This window comes from Ambystoma mexicanum, chromosome 5q (genome assembly GCF_040938575.1).
Source record: "Ambystoma mexicanum isolate Mex_15411 chromosome 5q, UKY_AmexF1_1, whole genome shotgun sequence".
Classification (NCBI taxonomy): Eukaryota; Metazoa; Chordata; class Amphibia; order Caudata; family Ambystomatidae; genus Ambystoma; species Ambystoma mexicanum.
Genome location: NC_090933.1, coordinates 1,275,505,125 through 1,275,530,676, shown reverse-complemented (window position 1 = coordinate 1,275,530,676; position 25,552 = coordinate 1,275,505,125). Strand labels below are relative to the sequence as shown.

The window sequence follows — 25,552 nt, the reverse complement described above, 5'->3', positions numbered from 1 at the left end:
TGTAGGTAGTGTCTGTGGGCCATCCCAAAAGGGTATCGACTGATTTAGAGAGATTAAGAGTGTGTATTTGAGTGTTACTGTCATATTTTTCCCTTCTGAAGAAGGCCTGTTCTAACTGATAAATTAATAATTGTTTATTCAAGAAAACTTGAGTGTAAGAGTTTATTTGAATACCTGTAACTGTAAATCTCTGTAACTCCACTACAGCTCACATTGACCCCTCTTGAAATAAGCCTGGCTGCTCAACACGCTACCAAAAATCTGTAGTACAAGCTTTTACCAAAGGTTGGGTTTCCTAAGAGTTGTTTGTAGTGTTCCCAGAGGGTACTGCATACAAATGTTGCCTAACATTCCAACAAGCCAGTATCGTGAAGATAGTCTGCTGTGCGTCCCATCACAAGAAGCGGACAGTCTGCTCCTGCCAAAATGTCCTCATTCAGCCTCCAGGCCAAGAATCAAAACAGGAGCTGCTGGTGTCTCTCCTGGGGACCTGTCGGTGGCATGGTAGTCTTTCTTCATCAAAAGGTACTGTCTCGCTCCTAGCTACTTAGCTGGGTGCTTGCTCTGTTGAATCAGTACCTCCTGAGACCCGTTTGGGTAGACAACCCAACTGTGTTCTCCCAGGCCTAAGGACTTGTCCTTTTGGCCTACAATCCTTCAGAGGGTCCACCGGACCTGCCTGAACCACCTTTTAACTAAACATTGTACTTGCCTGCAATGCAGAAGACGACTATTTTGCTATTTTGACAACTGACAGCATCTCCTGTTTTTGTTTTGCCATCCAGGGTCATTGGTTTCCCAGTTGCTTTTCTGACTCAGACTCTTATCCCCAGATAGGGTTGAACCTTTTAAAGTGTAGGCTGCCTTAAAGTACTTAGCACTATCTATGTTGTTACTTAATGCTGGTTACAAGAATTGATTTGCTAAACTTGAATGCTACTCTGACTACTTACCTGTTTCATTTAAAGTCTATTACTTTGAGTAATGCTTAAATGTCTTACGATAGGGGTGTGAATATGTCTACTTACCTGTAATTCTGTTATTGTGTTAGCTGCCTTAGTATATATAATGAAGAACTTGTGATCTGCTGGCGACCCGATATCAAGATCTCATATATTATGCAAATTGTAGGTTCTGTCAGCTTTCTAGAGAAACAATGATTCATTTGCTGGAGGATTGTACAGCCTTAGAAGTTATAAGAAGTTGTTTTTTGACAGTTTTAAAGTGAAGTATATGCTGTTGTACTTTTAGAAATGGCTGGATATTTTACTAAGTGGCTGATCTACATCACTGACAATAGCGGCTGTGAAATATGTTTTATCTTTGAATCTTATCTGAACTCTGTGAAAAGTTTTATTTGTGCTATTAAGGAATGTATCGATTTTTATTGCTAGATGCGCGAGATTGTTCTCGCTTTGTTTCTATACTATTTTAGCCAATGATATGATTGATCTGTTTGAGATCATATTGTTTTTAATTTTTGTATTTGATATTGTGGGTTAAAGTTCGGAATTGAACTGTAAACCTTTAAAAATATTTTTTTTTAATAAATCTACTATGTGTAAGTGTATTTTTGACTTTAGGTGTTCCCTGAGGTCTTTGTACTTCACCCTCCTAGACCAAGCCTAGCTGCTAGTTCATTGCTACCAAACCTTTTGAGTAGTTCAGGCCAAACCCAAGAATTGGCGCTCTGTACACCCAAGAGTGAGTCTTCTCTCCACCTACCATAGGTGGACTTTAGTGAAACTCCCTAACACTCAGCAAACTAGGACTAGAGGAACAATCCTGTTTCTTGCCTCAATCTTCTTTTGAGCAAACTTGACAGCTTCAAGCTGTTACTGAATGGCTGCAGAGCCCCTATAGTTGATTTTGACACTAGCCGTTATACTGAATATACGCATCACATTATTGGACCTTGTTGAACCGACTCAAACGCTTTGAGACGCAGCCTTGACCATCGCCTATTTTTCACTCGATTCGAGCTGATCACTGCTTCAGGGCTGCATCACTGGACTGTGTTGATGCACTCAGGCCATTTTAGACCTCATAGAAGCCTGTTTCAAATCTGTTGAACCCCAGGAAAACAGCCTATTGGAATGGTAAGTGTAGTGGTTCCGTCCCCCTGACCTACTTTAAAGGGCCCTAGTGACATTTAAGACCCCACTGCTTATCCTTTTAAAGATCTTCGTTTAATTTGAACATTGCTGCTGAAAGTTCCCGTTCTCCCCTCGGCTTCAGATCCAGAGCGCCTTTCAGCTTACTCTGCATTTTCTGTGTCTTCTCTTGCAGAAGTGGGTTGTGCTGTTTTTGATCAGTGCATTTTGTATTTTTACTTTAATTAAAGCTCCCTATTTTTATAGAACCTTGTTTACACATTAATGTATGTTGCTACCCCAGTACTATTTTTTTTTTTTGGTTTGGTCGCTTCTGTTATAGCTCACATTCCTCCTGAAAAGACAGAACTGCTCTTGCTCACATTGCCACAAAAGGCAAAGGAGGTATTCCTGTCAGTCAGTAGCTGTTAAACATTTATGATTGGGATCACAGCTGCGTTTGCAGTAGTGTGAGGCTGAGCAGGAGTTGCATACACCACTCATCCGTGCACTCCTGCAGCATGTGAGTATTTCGTGTCACTCCCACAGGTAAGTGCACAGCTGGGCCACTCACACGGAGTGTGCCACTGCTGGCCATCTACAGTTCAGATTAGTTAAGTTGTTTTGGTTTTATTCCAAAGACTGAAAAGTACCAGCACCACAAGTATTGTATTTCATAATGAAACAATTGGATATTATTTCATCTTTGCGTATAGAAGTGATTTGGAGCATATGTTAAAAAATAAAATTCCTGAAACAAAGGACCTATTAGACGTGCAACTCAGTGTAAATGTGGAGCTACCACATCCTAGTCTTCCTGGAGTCTATGCATTGCTCAGTAAATGTTAATAATTGTGATCTCGTGTAAATGCTAAAATGTTGCCGTATTTTTTAAACATGTTTTAATAACGTTTTTAAAGGCGGCCTGGGAAGTCCCAAGAGTTAGAGGTTCTGGTGTTGGATCAAGTCTAACACAATAACAGTAATAGACAAAGTGCAAGGCAAAACCCAGCTTTGTGGACCTCAAACTAAAGCAGGGGCAGCATACAAGTCTCAAAGCTCTCATCGTTCTTATCAAAGTCCATCTTAATTAGCATCACACAATACCAAAACCTACGGGGTGAGGGGGATTGGTTAACGTGATTGACTACATATACATTCTATAAGGGTTACACTTCTGCTTGGGTAACAATCATCTTATGGTTCCTCCTGAGAACAACTCTAAATTGATAACAATAAAAAGACATGACTTCTACAATGTATTATTGGGTAGTCTAATACTTAGTGGGCGGCCTAACATTGGGTGTTTTGACTCGTTGGCTTCGTCCTGACGAACCTTGAGCAAATGACAGGTCGTCAAGACATGAGCCAGACAGGAGTAGTGGGAGAGAGGTCCAGAGGTCAATGGACTGCTTTCCTTTCAATTAAAGAAGATACTATGCATTATTCCTAGGCCATGAGCCAGAGCAATTTCTTTGTAGTTCGCCTTGTGCGTTGTCTCGTGTCTGAGAAATATGAGTGAGGCAGGTGTCCTGTCTGTGTCACTGCTAATGGGTAGAAAGTGCGCTTCAATTATGGATGACGTGTGATGAGACCGTTGTATTTCACCCTGCCTTTATTCGTATTATAGCTAATATTAGTGTGTGTGTTATGATTCCTTTTACCACTGGGGACACTCTTGAGTTATTCACTATAGCGTTGTCTTGGGTTTATGATTCACTTGCACCTGGCTCACATTGTCAGCAGTGCTCTTCTTCTTACCCTCGGAATCATTATCTTGTGCTTTTTCTTCAGCGTTCGGACCCTCCCCAATTTCTCAGTTGATTTGGCTTGGGTTGCTAGCTACCATCGGAGCTCTGGATAGATCTGTATTTCTATGACTTAAGCATCTTAAAATCTCGTGAAGTCTTCCAGTTGTTAACCTGTGTGAGGCATTGTCAAGGTCCAATTTACTTGAGGTAGGATTAGCATTGTCGGTAGGTTTGTATAGATTATTTCGATATTGCCTGCATAGTTGAAGCTTGTGAGGCCTGAGTAGTTGATGAGTTCAAGCAGTGTAGTTTTTAATCCTGAAAATGTACATGATAATGAGCACTTGTGAAAGGCTGGGTCCTTGAGGTATTGGAGGTCAAGCTACAGGGACATGACTTAAAAGGTACTACGTGTGATCCTGGTCCGATCCATCAGGAATTAAATCATCCATTGTGCCGTGCCCTCAGACCAGAGCTTCCAAATTCTTTGTAGCAGGATATTGTGGCTAATGGTGTCTCATGTAGTTGATGGATCCAGGATGATTGATTTATTACATTTATAGCAACACACAAAGCCTGTTGACATATAGGTGCTATTACATACAGTTGATGGCAGAGGGATGTTACAGGGTGATAGCAGATGGTTTGGTTTAGTCTTTTATTTTATTTTTTATAGTACCAGAGTTTCTGCTCTCATTGGTCTGAATACATGTTGTGATTTGTTTAAAAGATTGCTGATTTCAATGTGATCCCAGTGTTGATAGAAGAATTTCACCATGATGTTTGCTGTGAAAGATGTGTTGGAAATAGAGTGGTTGCTTGCCAGGTAGTAATGGTCTGCCGTCCGGATTTTGAGTAGAGGCATAACAAAAGCTCTAAGAATATAGTCAATAGGTGCCCCTCTTTGAGAACGAACACTGCTAAATGACCTAGTCATGGGCAAGAGTACCCACTCAAGAGTCCTCAGCCACACCTCACTGTACCTTTCACAGAAGGGAAATACCCATACTCTTACATCCCGTCCCCTTTCCTCAATACTGCGGAACGGAACCTTTTTCACCAGAAAAAAACCCACCTCCCCCTTTAAACTTAGAGGCCTGCAGGGCGTGGCCCTGGGAGCATGTGCTCCCCTGACTCTACCCACCGGCACCACTCCTCAGTCCCATTTTCCACACTGACAGTAACGGACTGCTTTCACCAGTGCTCATGGGTTTGGCTTTGGCCTTGTAATTCCACCCGCTCTTTCCCGGACACTGTCTTCTTTCTTTTGTCTTCAGTTTGGTCTTAATCAGGTACTCGGTCCTCTGGCGCACCGCACCTCCCAGGCGCATGTCGATGTCAGCGGGCTTCAGCAGGTGTCCAGCTTGCGAAGGGCTCTTCCCTATGTCCGACCCAAACTCTCTTTGCCTCTGCTGCTTTGGCCACGATCAGGACTTGGAGGGTTTTACCGCATGTGATGCACTTACACGGTGCGCTCTGAAGAACAGGTTAGCTCTGTGAAGGGAGCTCTTCGAGAAGTCACCTCCAGAGGACTTGAGGAACTTGATCCGACACAAGTCAAGGCCCAAGGTAGGGCTGCTTTTTCCAATCGCACCCAAGGAAACGCCTGAGCGGGAGGGACCGTTGAGGTTTTCATACCAGCACAGGTACCTAGGATGATTCAGCTACCGGCCGGCAGAGATGGTGCTGAGGGACCTCAAGGTTCTTTTACTGGGTGCCCACTTGAGGGGCTACGCCCTAGCAGCGGACAGGTGTCTGAGGGGGCGCCTGCACGCAGCACTACCAGCGATACAGCCAAGGTCAATATGCCTACCAGGCCTCGTCCTGAGGTGCAGGGTCGACCTCAAGCTCCACCACCAAGAGTCCTGGAGGAGGCCGGGCCCAGCATGGCAAGCAACACAACGCAGGCACGTGGCATGCAGGCCCTCGAAATGGCTGCCGCGCTGGACAAAATGGCTGCTCGTCCGATGCCGCCACCTGGTGCGGAGCAGGTGGGAGAATGAGTTTCAAGGTGGGACTGGTCTTCACCAGGGAGGCCTACAGCTTATTCCTCAGCGTTGCAGGGCAGAATTACCCCGCAACCAGCAAGACAGTATGCACAGGCCCCAGCAGCCGCCGGCTATTCAGTCAATACCACCAACCAGCCTGTCAGGTCCGGTTTTTAAAAAATTCCTCACTCATGAGGTCTCCTCAGATGGGGGGCCATCCTTCGGGATGTTGTAGCGGAGGTCCCAAGTACAGCTCGCACTCCAACCTTCCATTTTGAAGTACCAGGAACGTTCACGCCGAAGTATGTGACGTACGAGGAGCAAATAAACCAGCAAAGAGCTGCAGTAGGGCTCTGTCCAGTACCTCTCCGAAAAACCGCACCCATTGAGGTACCTACACCTAAGAAAACATGGACAGTAAAGTACCCATTGAGAAAACATATCAACAAATGAAACGGAATGAAGATTGCCTGAGTACAGTCCCTGAAGAAGCCAAAAAAGGTCTTAATGGAAGACGAATGGTGACGTCACAAGAACCTAGACTGACTCGCATATAGAAGATATGACGACCTGCTAGTGACAAGAGGAGACGAAACTCCATGGATAAGGGACATCGTGAACCTAAAGTGAAAGGACGATGGAAAATGTAAGAAGCTTATGCCATGAGGACGGCGAAGATATTCAGTTAGTTAATACTTGTACATATGCTTGGAACCGCAAGAAAGCTAAGAAAATTGTGCGACTTGCTGTGCTTAGTAGTAAGATAGATTGCGGCAAGCGCCACCTATACATATCTACCTCAATAGAAGCACTTTATATAAGTATACTTCCACTATGGACAAGGCAGAATCAACCAAAGGTTACTGGAGGCCGCATGAGGAGAGTTTCAGAGTTATCAAATCAAGAATGAAAGACAAACTAAATTCAGACAGACAAATTGTTCCAAAAAGCCAAGGTCGTATCAGCTAAAATAGACTTACAGTAGCTACAATTAATGAAGCAAGGAACAGAATATCCTGCTCAGAATGGTCAAGATAAGAAGCAGAAGGCCGGCGGTGGACAAAACGAAAATCAAATGCACAGATTACATGCAGAATGAGGCGATTTTACAGTGTCTGAAACACGTGACCAGCCGAGCGAGAAGGGGGACTTTTACACCTACGCATGGCGGAGTGCCATGTAAAGATATCATAACTTTTCCAGACAGAGATGTAGTCTCAAGGCAAACCACAGTGAAATAATTGACACATGACCACCAAAGTTTTGATTGTAGAAATAATTGGAGAAAGGTTGAGGGAGCTGACGTGCACCCTGCACCTGGCCGACCATTCTGCATGCTGCTAGGCAAAGTGGAAAAAGTATAGTGGGGTTGGTGCCAACCCAATCATAGTGGACCAAGTAATCGAGGGTCCTATAGTTAGTAGAACCAATGGGACGTCGTACTTTGAGTGAAATCTACAGTAGCCATTTTTAAGGTAGGGCTTGGATGCCCCACATGACAGTGTTTACCCAATCCCCTCACTCCCTTACCATATACAGATATAGTGCCTGTATTAGAGTTACCTTCCTAGAACCAATAGAATTGTATGCAACATTTTAAGCATTATATGTCTGATGACGAGTTTTTAGTATAAATGATGTGTTTTTTATGAAGTTCATTGGAGTTGTGAAGCTAGAAGGAAGATCTAGCAACCATTAATATTCATGAGACTCCCCGTGTTTTGAACTGGTCATTAAACGGACTCCCTTTGCCAAACCATTGAGTTGTCATTGATTTAATGCTAGAGTATTAATCTGCATCCCCATCCGTCCCACGGGTGCTGCTGTTCCATCTTAAAGTGCCATTGGGCAACCCCCAGCTTTATGGGCCGGTTGGGGTTGTAGCGTACAATGTGATCAGGGAAACGCTCCCACCTGTCCCAGCGCCGGTGCCTATAGTCATTCCTCCTATGGCTCCAGAGCCTCGGACCCCCTCGCAGCCCCTGCTGCTGACGCTGGGTCCTTCGATTCCGGATCCCCTGCCTCCTACAGCTCAGGCAGTTCCAGACCAGCCTCCACAGCAGCCACCGGCTCTGGTTCTCACACTGCAGCCTTTGAAACCCAGCACCACTCCACCCACGCTGAACCAGCCGGACACCCTAGTGGACACCGATGAGGAGGACCCAGACATGCTATCCTCCACCAAGGCCTTCCACGAATGGCTCTCAGGTTTGGCTGAATAATTGGGGCTTCCACAACCCGAGGTGGAACAGCCGGATGTGGGGGGGGGGGGTCCTGGCCAAGGTCCTCACTCTATGCCCGCTGCTAGAACAGAGATAACGATAAAGGAGGACATTGTCGCCTTGGCCAAAGAGGGATGGCTGAAACCCCATTCGGCCCAGCCTATCAATCAGCGCCTCAACGCCACATAAAGGCAGTTGTAGGGGGATCCACTCTTGCTGTCGGCGGATCCTCAACCACACTTCAGTGATTGCTGCGGCATCACTCTACTCCAAGCAGGTCATCCTCGGCCACCTAGTCTTCGATGCTTCTAGGCAAGGAGAGAAGATCTTGGAAAGGTCTATTTCAACGCCTCACTGCACCTTCGTCAATCCAAAGCAGACGCCATGCTAGCAGCAGTTAATCATACGCTTTGGCGGTATATAGCTGACTTCCTTCTAGAACTTACGGTGCAGAGCCAGGCACCTTTCAAGGCTGGCTGGCAGAAGACCAAATCGTGGCCCAGGATATCATGGATTCCACTGTTGCACACACAGACACCTCAGGCCGTGCCATCTGCATTTCCACAGACATGAGAAGGACTGCCTGGCTACGAGCTACCAAGTTAAACCTGAACGTCCAGGAACATATATATTGGGCCTTCCATTCGAGGGTGGCGACCTTTCATTCCACCACCGATGAGGAGCTTGGGGAGAACAGTTCCCAAACTGGAAAGTCCTTATCTATCCTCATGAAGACCACCCCCGAGACCTACACCGAGGCACATCAACACTCCGACAAGGGGCGGGCCTTTAGCGGGTTCCAGGGCTTCCAGGAACAGAGATCGAGACAGCTGGACTGTTCTCGGGGTCGGCACAGGCAACAGAAGAGCGGAGAGCAAGGGCTTTTTTCAGTCCCCCTCCTCAGCCCCAGCCTCAGAGGGGAAGAAGGCATGACGCACACCTTCGGATCCACGTGTCTCCAGTGGAAGGCAGGCTTGCCCTTCACACAGTCTTGGTGTCAGAGGTTCGTGGACCCCCTGGATCCTATCCGTAGTGTCCACGGGTTACCTCCTACTGGTTTCTCCCTCGCCTCCACTGCCACAGATTGGGACAACAACTTTGTCGGCGGAAATTCGTTGGCTCGTAGAGAGCCCAGGCAGTGGAAGAAGTCCCAGCCTCCCATCTGTGCATGGGCTTCTACTCCAGGATTTGCGCCATACAAGAGAAGAACCAGGCTGGCCTGAGTTGTGTTGGACCTTCCACCCTAAACCTCTCCTTCCCTCTTCAAAGATTCTAGATGGTTACGCCAGCTCTTATTGCGGAGACACTGTGCAGAGGATATTGGATGTGCTTTCTGGATCTGAAGGACCCGTATCTAGACGTCCCAATTTGGCAGCCTCATCGGTCCCTTCTACAGTTCAGGATCATGGGCTTCGATTTCCAATACAAGGTTCTACCCTTCGGCCTCAACTCAGCCCCCAAGGTCTTTACCAGACTGATGAATGCAGTGGCATCCCTTCTCGGGCCCAAGGTCAATACGTCTACCCGTACTTGGACTGACTCATCAGGGCAAGATCCCCGGAGGCGTTCCAGCACACTTCCTCTGCCCTCATGAACACACTCCACGAACTGGGATTTTCCATCAATCTCAAGAAGTCACAGCTGCAGCCTACGCAGAGTCTGCCTTTCTTGGGCCTCATGTGGGTGGTACCAGCATCTCTTGGTTATCATGGCGGCTCCTACTGGCAGTACCTCGCACAAGGCTCAAAATTAGGAGGTTTGCAGCTGCACTTCGACCATGGTTCTCCGAGCTGCTCAGCCTCTCTGAAAAGCCTCCCATTCACCTTCCATTGGGCCCGGCCCAGCTATCGCAGCAGTGAGGCAGGGTCCTCCACCCCGCTCTGAAGTTGGCCATCACAGCGTGGTTCCTGAGCAGGTCACACTAAAGCATCTGCAGCTGTAACAAGCAAACCTAGACCTCATACAGGGCGCTAGGAACGATGCTATTAGGTGGCAGTACAAAAGCAAATGGACTGTTTCGCCACTGGGCGGAATCAAAGGAGGTTGATCCGCTTACTTGCACGTTGGACTACGTGCTATCCTTCTCTGCAGACCTTGCACATTCAGGAGTGCAAATAGACACATGCCTTACCTATCTGGCTGCCATAGGAGCCTACCGGAACTCGGAGGACGTTTTCTTTCTCCAAACCAGTGGCTAAGCGACATCTGGCGTGGCGTCACCAGGCTCTACCCGCCTATCAAGAAACCACACCCAGTGTGGTACCTCAACGTAGTGTTGGGCGCCCTTGTGCACAAACCTTTTGAACCAATGGTGTCTGCCGACATCAGACTATTCACCATTAAAACCGCTCTCTTGGTGGGCCTTACGTCTGTACGTAGGGTTAGCGAAATCCAGGCACTGGTGGCTTCAGAACCTTAAACTACTTTTCAGACATAAGGTGGTCCTGAGAACGCATCCCACGTTCTTAACTAAAGTAGTCTCTGCATTCCACTTAAATGAGGAAATTGTGTTAACTACTTTCTTTGCGGACCCTAAGGACGATGCTCAAAGGGTCTTGCGCTGTCTAGATGTCAGACACGCTCTGAAATTTTTTCTGGTCAGGACCAAGAGCTTCAGATGCTCTGTCACCTTTTGGGGGGGGGGGGGAAGAGTTCAATGTCGGGTTATCAGGCTTACAAGGCCTCTATAGCAAGGTGGATGGTTTCGGCAATGAAGGAGAGCTATGAGGGGCAGCACAAGCCACTTCCAGCGGACATGCATGCCCACGCTCAGGAGCCAAGGCCACAGCGGTTGCATTCCAGAGGCATGTTCTGTGGCAGGTCATCAGCAGGGCGGCCACGTGGGCCACTCCTTTGGCCTTCTGCAAGCACTACTACCTTGATGCCGGCTCTAGGTCAGACGCGGCTTTCGGAAAAGGATAAGCACTACTAAGGAACTTATTTTCTTAAGGAGGGATCACCTCTCCACCCTGGGGCTACATTCAGTTGCAATCGCCCATGTAGTATGGAGGAAAGGGGATGGGACGTAGGAGTAATTAGAAGTTACTCACCCTAGTATCTAACATACTCCTAGTCCATAGTCCTCTTTCCTCCATACGTCCCACCATCCTCCCCCTTATTAAAACTGGTGTCATTAGGCAGTGGTAATATTGTCGACGTGTCAATTGGGACTGAGGAGTGGCGCCGGTGTTTGGAGTCAGGGGAGCGCATGCTCCCAGGACTGCGCACCGCTCGCCTCTAAATTTAAAGGGGAAGGTTTTTTGGGTGTAAAACATTGTCTAACATCCCTAGCTAGGGACGCCCATGCAGTATGGAGGAAAGGGGACCGAGTACGTTATTCACTACAGTGAGTAACTTATCATTTTGAGTATGTCTTTGTCACGCCCACATGGGCAGCCCAGCACTGAAATGATATGGCAATTCACTTCTGAACAGCAACCCCAGACACGTTTGTGGGCAGGACAAAGACTGATATGCAAATTGATATGTACTAGCTGTGAAAGGTACAGTGATCTAAAGTGTAGCTGCAGACTCTCGAGTGGGTACCTTGCAAAGCACAGGTCATTTAGCTGTGTGTGGTCTCGCAGAGGGGCCCCTATGACAACATTTTTATTGTTGGCATAGCAAAAGCTGTTTTGAAAGGTTGATCAATGCTTTGCTCTAAAGATTGAGTAGTGGAGTGGTTGGAATATAGGGGCCTGGTCCATGAACACCCAACTTCTGAATGTTGGGGTGCATAGGTCTTAGTGGGGAGATCCTGCTGGGTTGCAGATTTAGCCATGCATAAATTGTAAGGACATGAGCAGACTTGAACTCAGCTGTTTAGGAAGGAAAGTACCAGAACACTGGACTTCTGTCTATGCTCCCAGACTCTGGAACCTCTATCCCGTCAACACCAAACTTGCCCCCTCACTACTCAATTTCAGAAAGGAGCTCAAGAAGGAATGGCGCCTCCCTATTGCCTAGGTCCAGACTCCCTCCACTGCCCACCTAACCCTAGCATGGGCGATCTGCTCTCTCGTTACCTGCCATGGTTGCTTGTAGAGCCTGTGCTGTCAAATTGCATGCCTCCCCCCCTATGAGTTGTAAAGCGCTTTGTTGCTTCCTGAAGCTAGGTGCACGCTCAATAAATAACCTAATATGAATAATGCTTGAAATTCCCGAACTGGAGCATCTGGGTTAACTTTCTCAGAATACGACTGAATATAGCGTATACAGGGGAGGTTCTGTCATTAAGGGGCAAAGGAGAGAATTCCAACGCTTTATGCAATGTGTGTAAAACTCCTAACCAATCTCTTAAACATCTATTGTTAGAGTGTGAGTGAACTTGGCCTGCAAGACTTTCCTTCTTTGCCAGATTTGGAGTCGGGACGATCACATTGCAGAATTGTTTTGGGGCAGACTCATTTCTGGACATTCGAGTTTTCTGACAGCAGCAGCAGTGGTAAAAGTCCTTGAAAAATATGACATTGTGATGAGTAAGAAGATGCTAAATGTCTCTCTCTGAGAACCTTACTTCTCACGGAAATTATATCTTTATTCTTTTTTGGGATTGGTGTCTTCAATGGAATGTCTTGCCTTAGTTTATGCTCCTTTTAGTGAATTACATTTTTAAAATTTTAGATTTTTGTTTCTTTAGATCTTACTAGTTATTTTAAGTGGATTAGAGAAGTATTACCGTGAGTTGATATTTCTTTAAGTATTGTGAATGGAAACATAACTTTTTGTAAAAGGTTTTTATATAACCAAATACAAATAAAAAAATAAAAAAAAATAGTCAAATTGAGAGAGGCTGGCAGTCTCCTGAAGCAGCGTACGTCTGATGCTACTTGAAACATTCGATTTACAGATGTTGGGCCTTACTTGTTAATGTGGTCTTTGCCGCATTGTTCTCCCTTAGTTCAGAGATGGCAAGGAGCAGATGTGTTAAAAGCTGATCTTTTTTTTATTCATCCGTACGTATTATGAATGAAGTGTCAGGCATGTGTGATGAGCAAAACAAATGCGTGTAGCACGTGGTTATTGTGGGCAGAGGTAAAGGCACATATCTTTATAAAATAAACTTTTAAGGACCAAGCCAGAGTTTGGCAAGCATTTACCATATGCAATTGATTTTATGGACATGCTATCTGAATGTCTTATTGGAACAATCCAAACTGTTCATTCCTGGGAGCCCCAAAGCACTACCTGTGTGTATCAGTTTGTAGAATGTTGTCTGTGGATGTTAGTTTCTCAATTCTGATCGTAATTGTCAGATCATGAAAAGGTGTAACTTTTGATCAATAGCGTATTCAATATGCAAGTCACCATTGTTGATATTCTGCTAGTTGCACACTGAAAACTTGCTCCAAAAGGGGTAGGTGATAGTTTAGAAGATTGTCAGCCAGATGTGTTGTACCTCCTAATCCCCTACGCTCAGTGGTCTACCTGGGGTGAAAAAAAGTGGACCAAAAGGGCCACGAACTGGATTTAGCCAATTAAGTGACTTGATGAGCCTTGCAGCGGAAGCAAGCTTGCAGCCTGTTGAGTGTAGAACCACTGCCTGCCCGTCCGCGTTCATCTCATTAGAAGAGCCTCAGAGGACCAGCACAGCAGCACCCTTCTGACTCTGAAAGAAACGAGGCTGCGTGGCTGTTGTGCCCTGCTAGCCCACGGCTATGTGAAGTGCCCTGCTCCCTGGCATGGATCGCTAGCTACGCCTACCCACCCACATACCCCCCTTGTGTAAGGTTCATCGATAATGTGGGCCAGTGAGATGGCGGCTACACGACAGTTCACTTGTCACTATATTGTTATGAGGGGGGGTTTCCTCCTTGCCGTCTTTTCCTTTAGTTTGGTACCAGTGAGTCGTTGGGGGGCTGCAATGTTATTCCGGGTCGCTGCTATGCTAGACACCGTGATTGGCTGCCCGTAAATAAGAGTTGGTTCGTATAGTGCTTGCTGTTGCCTGTCCTCTTTGGTCGACCGAGGCAGACGCGGATGCGACGTGCGCATGCACGCCCCTTTTTGGAGCTGCCGGAAACGGACATGGACTGTTTCTTAGATAGCATTCCCGTAGTCGGGCGAGAGGGGCATCTTGACTGGAAAATGGGACCTGCCCGGGACCCGTCTTAAGGTGTTTGTGTAGCGCCTTTTGTAACTTGGCAGAGATGAGCTGCATGCAGATCCAGGGGTTCACACATACTTGAATTAGGCTTAACACATCTTGGGGAATTCTGTTTTCCTTACTGGAATTCAAGTCATATCTTACTTTAATGTAAGTTAATTTCCTACAGGAGTTATTGATGTATTGAAAACTTGTAGAAGAGCGCCGCCATCTGGCGTAGTATCCACTTTTTAAAAAAAATGTGTTTGCCATTACAAATAAAAGCACAAGTAGTCCTTACAACTATCAATCGCATTATAAAGTACAAGCCGCCATTAATTAAAGTCGTTAGAACAGAAAAAAGAAACTGAGGAAGAGGGGAACAACCCGAAGCGGGAAGGGGGCTGAAAGGTGAAGAAAACCGCCAAGAAGAAAGAAAAAAAGATGTTGTCCAACCAGTCTTATGTACTCGCTGCATATTTATTTGTATTTGTAGAGCGCACTAGTAGCCCAAAGGCAAGTTCCTACCGGTCCCAATCAAGTTCGCATCCCAGCCACATGGGAAATGAACACCAAGCGTTGCCGTTCAGGTATGCAGGGTGGTCCACCCCCAACAAGGGGTATAGCATAGGTTAGCACACCCCGCATCTAACTCCGCAGCAGTTCCCATCCGACGGGTAGAGGGGCAGCATGCACCAGCGCCCTCCAGGCCTCAGAGAGGAGCCCCCACCCTCCATGGACTTGAATAGCGCGCCCCAGGGCTGCATTTCCCTCAGCCATGCTTCAAATTGCGGGCCCTCATTTCCAGGCCATGGCTACACACCTCTTGCCCAGTACACAGTCCATGAACCTAGTGATAGCCATATAATAGATTGAATGGAATTGATATTTATTTGTAGTCTCTGTTCAATTTCCGGCAAATAACAGTAGATTGGAGTTGGCAATGTGATGGACTGAGGAAATGACACGTTGCCTTTGTGTGTGACGTGCTGCTCCTCTTGGTTTGTGTCCTGTTGGAATACTATGGGGTTTTGGGGAGGACTTTTCTGTGTATAATTGTTGGAAGCATGGCTCGGTGGGTTTCCCCACCTGTCTGCATGCTTTTGCCTGAGCTGTGCTGACTCGTGATGGGCCCCCAGTAACCTGAAAATCCCTGGCCCCGCCGCCTCTACTCACTGTAGCATCTTCTGGACGTGCGCTTTGGTGGAATTAATGAGTGTGCCCTTCTTTCTTACAGACATCCCAGAGATCCCAGAAAGCATCAAGTTCTGCAAATCCTTGGAGATCGCAGATTTCAGTGGGAATCCACTTGCCAGGTAAGCCTCTCCCACCTGCTGGTCGCTGACTCTTACCTAACAGCGGGGCCGCTCAGCCCTTAATGCTTCATAGGTGCGGTAACACCCATGTATTACAGTGCTTAAAAGCTGGAACATTTTGGAATGAAGCGCTCCATAAAAACGTCATCTATATGATTTAGTTCCTCAATCGTCCGCTTACTGCCTTGAAAGCGAGGACAGTTTGAAGCTGTGAATTGCTATAAGGCTGGAAACCACACTTGTCCCATTTTGCCATTAGCAGGTGTGTTACAGTCCCTTATTTGGATCACACTGACTCTGCCTTGTTGCACATAGTCACCCTTTCCTGCTTTAGGCCTTCTGAGGTAATGTGCATTAGTCCTATATGGTATGGTAACTATTTTGCTGATGTAACACAAACGTGCACACCCGGAAGGCCTGATGCTCGAGGAAGATCTTAACCAACACCTCCAAGAACAGTCTGTGACGCTCTGCTCCCGAGCGACCAAGAGCGAAGCGACTGCAGCATCTGCCATCTGATGTGGCGAGAAAAGCTGGATGATCGCACCTGTCTAAAGGCCTGCTCTCCCTGAAGTGCTTAGTTCCTTGCTTGTCTGTCCCAGAAGGGTGAGCGCCTTTGCTGCAGACGATCTGGCATGCCTCAGTGAATGCTTCTTGGGGAGATTTTTCATTTCTGTGCTAATTCCCTTCAACCTTAGAGATCCTCGCCTCTTTTGCTGGATTTTAGACTTTTTAATTTTAATCCCTGGAGTGAAAGACCTTTTTCCCACTGTCGTGTTTTGACATGATTTGGATTATGTGTTTCCTCTGTTTTTGGAGTCTGACAAACTCCATAGGCATCTACTTTTTGTATGGGGACACACGGCACTTTCAGTGCAGTGTCACTGAGAAATCCTTTAGATTGCTCATAAGGTTTACGTACCTTTTTCTTGTGTGTACTACAGTTCCTAAGAATAGTAAAGTGAAATTGATGTACTTACCTTTTCTTTTTAGGTCCAGCACACACCGTTTTATGTGGAGTGCTGGGGGGTTACTTAGTAGCTGCTTTTGCTACATTCTCATGTAACATTTCTATGTCACCCTCACTACTTTAAATGGCTGGTGGCAGTGGTTTACTTTTTCCTACCATTGTGTTTTTCTACCACAGGCTGAACCCTCAACTGCAGTGCAGCACCCATGGATGACTATTTTATCAAAATGTCCCCTGTTTTGTTTTTTTCGCCATTTTCTGTTTGTGAGGTCTGTCTTGGGTTTTACTCTGTGCGTTGAGACAGGGTTGGGCCCTTTGTTTGTCTTGCCTTGCGTAGGCTTCAGCCCTGAAGACCACCCCTTGGCTCCAGAGTGCCTGGAAGGACAGGAAGTGAGGGAGGTTCCCGAAAATCTACTGTCCTTTGTTTCTCAGGACAGACACCCTGCTGTGTGATTGACAGCCTAGGCTGTTCATGAATGGGAAAACACCTGCTTGAAAGGTGAGGGTCTTGGGACTACAGGCAGAGTCGACCAGTGGGAGAAACGCCCAATGAAGAAACCATGAAGGAAGCTTGCTGCATCCTCCTGGATCTTTTAATTGCCCGGTGATGCCCTGCTGCTGTGCTGAAGTCCTTTTTCACCACGATGGAGAAGCTCTGGACGGAACTACTTCTCCCCTTGCGTTGGTGGTAGCAACTAACCCCGAGACGAACTCCACAGGACCACCATCCCCGACTGGCTGTGCTGCTTTGTTGCTGTGAGAGCCCAATGCCAGGGGTCGAGTGTCCGTAGCAGAGTGCAACGTCTGCCGCAGAACAAATCCGCTAGCAGCTCCAGGGGACTCCTAAGGACCATCCAGAAGCAGGACCTCCAGATACAGAGTCTCCTCATCAGAGTGCAGGACCGAGAGAGCAAAGAGTCCAACCAGTGTCCGAGATCCGCAACAGTGCTGTTAAGTGCTGAAATTGTGATGTGCCGCAGAATTGAAGAGGGCCCATAGCTGCCAACGACTGCCCAAGTGCAGCTGCAGGAGCCCCCCAGATGTCCTCCCTCTTGTCCCCACGACTGAGGCTCAGAAACCAGGGTCTGCACCACTGTAGCAAGACTGAGTCCAGCTGGACCACTCTTCTTCAAACCAGAGGTACTGTTTAGGCTTGGGGTACTTAGCTTATTGCCTTTAGCCGCGCTCTTCTCACTTGGCAATTGCATTGGCTTACCTTTTACGAGTTAATTTCAACTCTCTTCTCACAGGCCTAACAGCTAGTGGCCCTACAAGTGATTTTCTGAAACTATCTAACTTTGTGCAACCCTTTGATCCAAGAAGTGCATCAGATCCATAGACTCTGTCCCAAATAACTTTGGCTGTCCTGGCTCCCCGAAGACTCTTCTAGTCCATTGACTTTGATATTATTTGTCCCTCTTAGGTGGTAGCTTGTTGTTTACTGGTACTGCTGGGGAAGCCTTATCTAGATTTCATTGGAGGATTTTGTTGTCCTCACATGTGCTGAGAACTGTTCCAACCTTTTATTTCCCAAACCATTCCTTTCTCTAACCTCAGAATCATGCAAAGTATACTAGTGTGATATATAAATGTCATTACTGTCCTTGTGATTTAAGTCACCTGTAGGAATTGTGTAATAGGCATATCAAAATATTATCCAGTATCTTGTATTGATTCTGAAATGCAATTTTAAAGTATATTTACATAGTTACGAATTGGCTTTTTAAAGAAATCTTATTTAAAAATTGATTATTTATAACTGAAACCTTTAGTGTAAGTGTAACTTGGTTATTTGAAATTACGTATATCATTTTACAGCTCACATTAACCCCTCATGAGATAAGCCTGGATGTTAAGTCACACTGCAAACTTGTGTAGTACAGACATATATCAAAAGGTTGGTTACCCAATACCAAGCAGATAAGTGTTTTGTAGTCTCGCACAGCGTGACTGCACCAATTCTTACCTAAAAATGCTGGACTTGATTTCTCTCATCTGAGACTTCTAGAAAGCGCCCCAATCACATTGCCCTTATCTGGGAAGCTCCAAGGCCTCTGCTGCCTATTGATGCCAGTCCGTGCCAAAGAACCTTTAATCTGGGTGTTCAGATTTTAGCGGCCTCCTCTCCAATCTGGGTGCAAAGGACAAATAGTGAATACTTATCCTTTCTCTGGCTCATCTACTGGCGACCCCAACGTTGGAGCTCCGCTTCATAGCCCTTGGATGCCATAGGAACCGAGCATCTTTGGTGAGCCACAGCTACGACTATGGAAACCATACACACACTTCCCACACTGCAGGCTTGGTCTCTTGCCTGAAATGGCAGCTGATGTTATGTTATCTAATATTTTTACTGTGCCCTGTCTTGAATAGTGTGCTGTGCTTGGAGGGTGTTGGTCCCTTCTGCACTGGTGCACCAGCGCTGAAGTGTCTGGACCGCCACAAGCACAGCATATATCACCTGCACTATAGGATTGTCTTCTGGATTCTGGGATCCATCTTCCATCCTCTCGTACCCTCCCAGCATTGCTTGCAGGCTCCAGCTAGATCCTCATCATGGAGTGAGGGTGAGGGGGGCTCTCCTCCTCGAATTAGACTGGCATCCTTCGGATGTAAGCGTAACATTGGGACTGCTACTGGCAGGATGTTTCACCATACAAGATCTTACGGCCTGTCGTCATCCACTTAGTTTCTCTTGAACTGCATTTTCCCCTCTTTCTAGCAAGATAGAAAAACCTTTTACTTTTAAAAAGTTCCACTTATTTCCAAATAAGACTTTACAAAACTGCCAAGAACTTTTAGAGGCTTGAACTATTGCTTGTTTTGTCTTCTTACTTATCTGCAACAGTAGTGATTTTTCATTTCTTATTTATGTAGCAATTCTTTAAACAAAAAAAAAATTAGTGTTTTGTGTACATGTGCACTTAACTTGGTCACCTACAGAGTTGGGCCTGAGCTGCTTATCCACACTACCCCTTGGAGAGCCTTGTGTACTCAATGGATACCCTGTGAGCCGAATGTGTGGTGAACGCACCTGAGCCCTGGAAACCGAGCCCAAGGAAAATCCCCCATCTTCTATTGTTTGATAACCTCTACTCTTCTGCATTTTCTTGAGCAGTTTCTTTGTGAGAGACAGATGGTTCAACCAAAGTGTCTAACTCTTCTCTGTTTTTTTGTTGCAGGTTGCCGGACGGGTTCACACAGTTGCGCAGCTTGGCCCACCTTGCACTTAACGATGTGTCTCTACAAGCCTTACCAAGCGACATCGGCAAGTGAGTCTCTTCTGTCCTTGCCCCAAAGGCGTTATGGAGAGGGTGTAGGATTCCAAATAGATGTGCAAGTAGTTGGCTCCTGCATTGCTAGGAACTTGACCTTCATCCCTCATCGCTGCCTCTGCAAGGGGACAGATGACACACAGTGGCCAAATATCCAGGAGATAAATCCTCTAAAACCTACTGTGCCAGTTTTAGACATGCGGATGGTTTTGTTATTGAAAGAGAGCTTATTCTTGTTGGAAAGTAGGGGCTTGTAAATGGGGCCGCCGCCATTAGGGGTCCTTTACAATACTATGCATAGCAAAGTGGTTCTACAAAGGCTAGAACTGAGATAGCTGGGTCTGAGTGCACTGAGAGCCAGGATGGCGAATCACACGTTAGCAGGTCTTAGCCATGCATGCTACACAATTTGTTATAGCCTCATTGGTTTGATGTTTTGCTGGCAAACTCCTGGAGAAGCTTGTCATCTCCAAACCGATCCATGACACTGAATCTGTTGGTTGTCTTCACGACCACCAGTCTGGCTTCAGAGCTGCCAGAAGCACTGAAACGGCTCTCCTGAACACCTGTGAGGACCTGGTCTCAAATCTTGATTCCAACTCCATCTTTTCTTACCTTTTGGGATATTTCCTCCATCTTCAACACTGTCAATCATGCCACCCTGACAAATCGGATCTGTGACACACTTGGCATCAAGGGCCTGGAACTATACAGGTTGACCTAATTTCTCTGACTGACCTTACCAGGTTCAGTTGGGCCATTTTCTCTCTCCCCTATCACACTCCACCTGCAGTGTCCCTCAAGGTTCTATCCTCTTGCTGTGGCTCTTCAACATTTACCATGCCCCCCCGGTCCTTCTCCTCCTCTCCTCACTTCCAGTGTTATGCAGACGACACACATCTGTACTTCAAGCTTCCCTCCACTTCCTGACTGACTGCTAATCAGGCATGGTATGCTGCCAGTAAGACTGAGATCCTTCTCATTGGGACCCAAGCGCCCTCCTAACCTCTGGCCGCCCTCTATGGGTCCCCTCCCCCTACCCTCTTGTCAGGCAAAAAACCTTTGTCATCTTTGCTCCTCTCTCTCCTTCTCACATCGTGGACTTTGCCAAAAAGGCACACTATCAGCTGCACCTCCTTGGAGGCATGCTTCCTTTCCTCACCTTCCCCCAGAAACTCAATGTCTCCAGAGCCCTGGTCCTCTGTAGGCTGGACTACTGCAACAGCCTCTTCCTCAATCTTCCTTTGTCCTCCCTTTGCTCCCTCCAACAAATCCAGAATAGGACTGCAAGATGTATCCTTGGCCTCAAGCCCCTGGACTTCACCTCTCCACTGCACTGGCTCCCGGTTGCTGCTAGGATCATGTTCAAGGCCCTCTGCATCATTCTCAAGGGTTTTTGGTGCCTGGGACCCCGCTACATCCAACTCTTTCCCCTAAATACCTCTTTGCTAGAGCCCTTTGGTCTTCTAGCTCTAAATATCTGCAGATCAGACGCTTCTCTAAGCAGAGAGTGGGTGGTAGAGCACTCTCCTCTGCAGGAGCCTCCCTCTGCACTAGTCTCTCTGCCCCTCTCAGGCTTGAGCCGGATCTCCTTAAAGGGGAAGTTCACTCAAAAATGGTATTCTCAAAAGATGGGCCATAATAAAAAAAAATATTCAAAATATTTTTTAAGAAAGTTTCTATGTAAACATTTTGAGCAAATGAGGCTCAAAGTCAAACATTTCAAGCACTAGAAGGCATCCATTTTGTGAAACGAATGAGCCTTCTGTGCTTGTAAAGCTCTGCTCTCGCAGCAATACTGGGAGCTTTTGCTTATTACAGCCTTATTACAGCCGGAGAGCAGAGAATGCAGTCGGGATCCTTCCTGCTGTGTGCTGCTGCTAAGTGCTTCTTGGTGTTTTTTTTGTTATGCTTTCCCAGACTCCCCTGAGCTGGCGGAGCCCGGGAGACTTAAATAAAAAAAAAACGCCAATTAGAAATACAACATTGTTATATTTATGATTGTCATGGCTTTCTTAAATCTCCCGGGCTCCCCCGTATCAGGGGAGCCCAGGAGACTTAAAAAGGAAGCCAGGGCAATCATAAATCCAATAACGTATTTATAATTGCCACGTCTATTGTTTTAAGCATGTACAGGCAATTATGAATACTTTGCCGGTATCCGGCAGAGTATTCATAATTGCAGTGACTTTAGCTTTCAGTTTCCTGTGTTCAGGAACCTTGAAAAGAAAGTCTCAGCAATTATGAAAACTCCAGCGTCCGGCAAAGTATTTCTAATTGTTCTGCCTTTCATTTGATGTTTTCTGTGCTTACCTGGGTTTGGTGAGCACCGAACATGTAAAATGAAAGTGAAGCCAATTACTGTGTTAGCCTCCTCTCCATGTTAAGCCCTGCTCTCTGGCAGCAGTAAGCAAAAGCTCCCAGTGGGGGGCTTTTTCTTGATTATTGCCACCAGAGCAGAGCTTAACATGAACAGGGGAGAGTGCTTCATACTACAAAATGGAGGCCCCCATGTCAAAACTTTGAGCTTCATGTTCTCAGAATGTTACAGGAACTTTCTTTAAAAATGTTTTGTTTATGGCTAGTCTTTTGGAAAAATACAATTTTTTCTTTGAACTTCCCCTTTAAGTTCCAGAAGCTCCTCAAGGCCCTCCTTTTCTCGTCTTCCTTATCTCTTCCCCTCTCCTGCTAACTCCCCTGTCTGCCGCAGTGACTGGCTGCCTGGTTTCCCTCTGAGTTCTGCAGGGCACCAGGCCCCGCCACCCAATCCTCCCCCTTCCTCGCACTTAGGATGTGGATCCTCACCCCTTGCACACCTTGAAATCCCTGGGACTTGCTCACCTGGCCTGCCCTTAGCATTAGCACTAGCCTAGCCCCTTTGGCCTTCTTCTCTCACCAGCCCACACAATACTCACTTTCACTTGGACACTCTCCTTTGCCCTGCACTCCCCTTTCCACTGTAGCACTTGGCATTTCATGCATACTGCCCCTCCACCTGCACTTCTTGTTACTGCACTTGCACAATCCGAATGTCACACGGCCTAGTAGGACAGCTATCTTTCAAATGTATTGTGTCCTCCCACGTATTCCTCATCTTTGATATTATATCTCGCCAGCTTTGCTGCTTCGGAAAAAGAAATTCTTGGCCGATGGCGCTGTATGCGATGCCGTGACGATGTTCCTCGAGGGCCTCCGTTGAGCGTCGTCGCCAGTGGTACAAATAGCATGTGCAGCGCTGGTTGGCTTCTGTTCAGTTTTTCCAAAAGCTTTCGCTTCGGGTGTTTAACGGCGTACTTCAGTTTTCTTCAGAGAAAATGTCTTCATCCTCAACTCCTTTGACTCCAAAGTCTGGATTTACGAAATGCTACGACTGCGGGTCGAAGATGTCTATTACTGATCCTCACCGGGTCTGGCTGTAGTGTCTGGGTTCCGGGCACCGTACCGATGAGTGCGGGTCCTGCCAGGGCATGACAGAGAAAGCTCTTGGGGAGGAGCACTAGGGTAAACTGGCTGTGGGGATGGCGGCTTCGAAGTCTGGTAAATCTCCCTCCCGGTGTGAGAAATAAGAGGTACTGGTGGAGGAGTTGATCAAGGCAGTCTTTGTCTTCTTCCTCGAAGGTGAACAAGAGACGCAATAGGTCTCCCACTTCATCTTCCGATTCATCTACAGAGGTAATCCGATGCCCTACTAAATCTGATTCCCCTAGAAAATGGGATGCGTTAAGGTCTGAAATGATGCACATTATCGAGAATGCGGCCTCAACTCCCTCGAAAGAGTCACACAAGAGCCATGCCCTGGTCGCTCCTTCGGACGACTTTGGGAAGTTACAGGCTACTGCTTCGAAGCAGAGTATTACACTGCCAATACGTCAAAGTTTTAGACCCGATGACAAGTCATCGAAGGCGTCGACTCAAGAACAGAGTCCTTCTTTGATATTCTCGAAGAAACACAAGTCGTTGAAGAACACAAAGTCTTTGTCGACTCCCTAGCCAAACATCTCGAAGTCGAAGACAGTGCCGAGTAAGCAGGCGCCATTGCCAAAACCGTTGACGGTCACTTCGTCTTTGTCGAGGCCTTTGCCCATTCCGGACAAGGTTTTCAGAACTATTCCGAAGAAAGACATTTTCAAGTCTATGTCCTCATTATATGAGGTGAAACATCCCCCTGAAGAGGATTCCCCTCCTTTTGGATTGCAATTTAGCACTAAGAATGCACCAGAGGAGCTCATTAATGACAAATCCAAGATGAGAGATCTTTGACTCTCTACAGTCGGCTGGTGGTCTTGACACCTGGCCAGAGCTGGAATTTGACAGGCCTGACCCTTCTGAACATGTAGATTCCACTTACAGGAATCTCATGAATAGGGTTACAGAGCATATGGGCTGGAGCAGAGCTTCTCCTACCTATGAACAGGATGATATGCCCGATATCCTGGACCAAGGCCCTCAGAAGGGCCCCATTTTGCCCTTACACAAAGGCCTTCAGAGGAAGGTCACTGCAAATTGGGAAGCCCCAGAATCCGGACCTGCTGTTAACAGGAACTTTACTAGAAAGTACAAGCTTTCAAGCAGTGATCCTGAATACCCGACAAATCACGCCTCAACTGAGAGCTTGGTTGTGCAGGCTGCCACATCAACCAGGCTATCACCCCAGAGAGAGAGAGACGACAAGAAGTTGGATGCCTGGGCACGTAAGGTTTTCATTTAAGGCAGTGTGGCCTTGAAATCTACCATTGTCACCTGTACTCTGCAAGATGTTCTTATTCTTCCCTGTGGTACTGTTGCCATGGCGGCTGATCACATCCCGGAAGACGAAGAAAGGGACGGCTTCCTGGCTATGTTGAGGATGGAAAGGAGGCAATGGGATAATGTCTCCAGTCAGGATTGGATACTGCTGACAGCATCAGCAGATCCATGGCTGCTGGCACCGTACTACACAGGTTTGCATGGTTGAGAAAGTCAGGGTTTGCACCGGACATGCAGGCCAGACTGCTCAACATGCCCTTAGACAGCTCGAGGTTGTTTGGCAGCAAGGCGGATGAGTGTCTGGAGAAGCTATAGACCTCCAAGGCGGCGGCTAAATCTCTTCGCCTCCATTCGACAACCTCAACAAACCTATTCAGGCTCATCTTCTTGGAGGGGTCGTTCTTTTGGTTTCTATTACTCAATTGGAAGAGGAAGGGGACAGGCTGGACAAAGGGGACAAAGAAGATACCCTTGTGGTGGACGAGGAAAGGGTGCTAAATCGGCGTCAGCCTTACCCTCAGCTGCTGCTCAGCCTCTCTGAGGCCTTCACCCACAAGACCCCAGTGGGAGGCAGAATTTCTCAGCATCTGAACGAATGGTGGGGCATTACTTCAGATGTTAGTGCGCAGTACAAATAGCCTTTAACATTATCACCACCGGAGTGGTACCCTGGCACTCTGGCGGCTCTGAAAAAGGGCAGGGGTGTGAGTTCGTTGGAATAAGCTGGAAAAGTGCAAGAGAGCAGTGATGTGCTGGTGGCAGCCTCAGCCCGGTGGGACAGTTGGCTGGGCTTGGGGTGTTTTGCGGTCGGTAGACGTCGTGTGCAGTTGTGCAAGTCCATGTGTGGTTCGTTTTGTTGCAATGTAGTGAAGTTTGTGCAGATTGTGTTGTAGGCCTGTGGTTGTTTGGTTAGAGTTTGAGAGGTGAATGCCGAGATGTGAAATAGTTAGTGGATCGGTTAGTTGGCATTGCTGTCCTTGCAATTATGTCTAGGTGTGATGCTTGCTCATTATTCACTCCTCCATCCAAGTGCGGTACTTGGTAACATTCGCAGTTTCGTCTAAGTGTGGCGCATTCTAACATTCATATTTCTATCTGGGTGCGAC

The 25,552-nt window shown here is 46.9% G+C and overlaps 1 protein-coding gene across 27 annotated transcripts in view; it reads left to right on the top strand.

Moving 5' to 3' along the window:
- Window positions 1-25,552, top strand: part of SCRIB (scribble planar cell polarity protein) — a 1,329,907-nt gene that overhangs the window by 291,199 nt on the left and 1,013,156 nt on the right. For all 27 annotated transcript variants that reach the window (XR_011278687.1, XM_069621824.1, XM_069621823.1 and 24 more), the window contains exons 3-4: window positions 15,377-15,455; window positions 19,608-19,697. Coding sequence is in view for 26 of the 27 variants with exons in the window: in XM_069621824.1 (XP_069477925.1) it covers window positions 15,377-15,455; window positions 19,608-19,697 (169 nt within the window). In the remaining variant the exon portion in view is untranslated. The remainder of the gene's footprint in view (window positions 1-15,376; window positions 15,456-19,607; window positions 19,698-25,552) is intronic.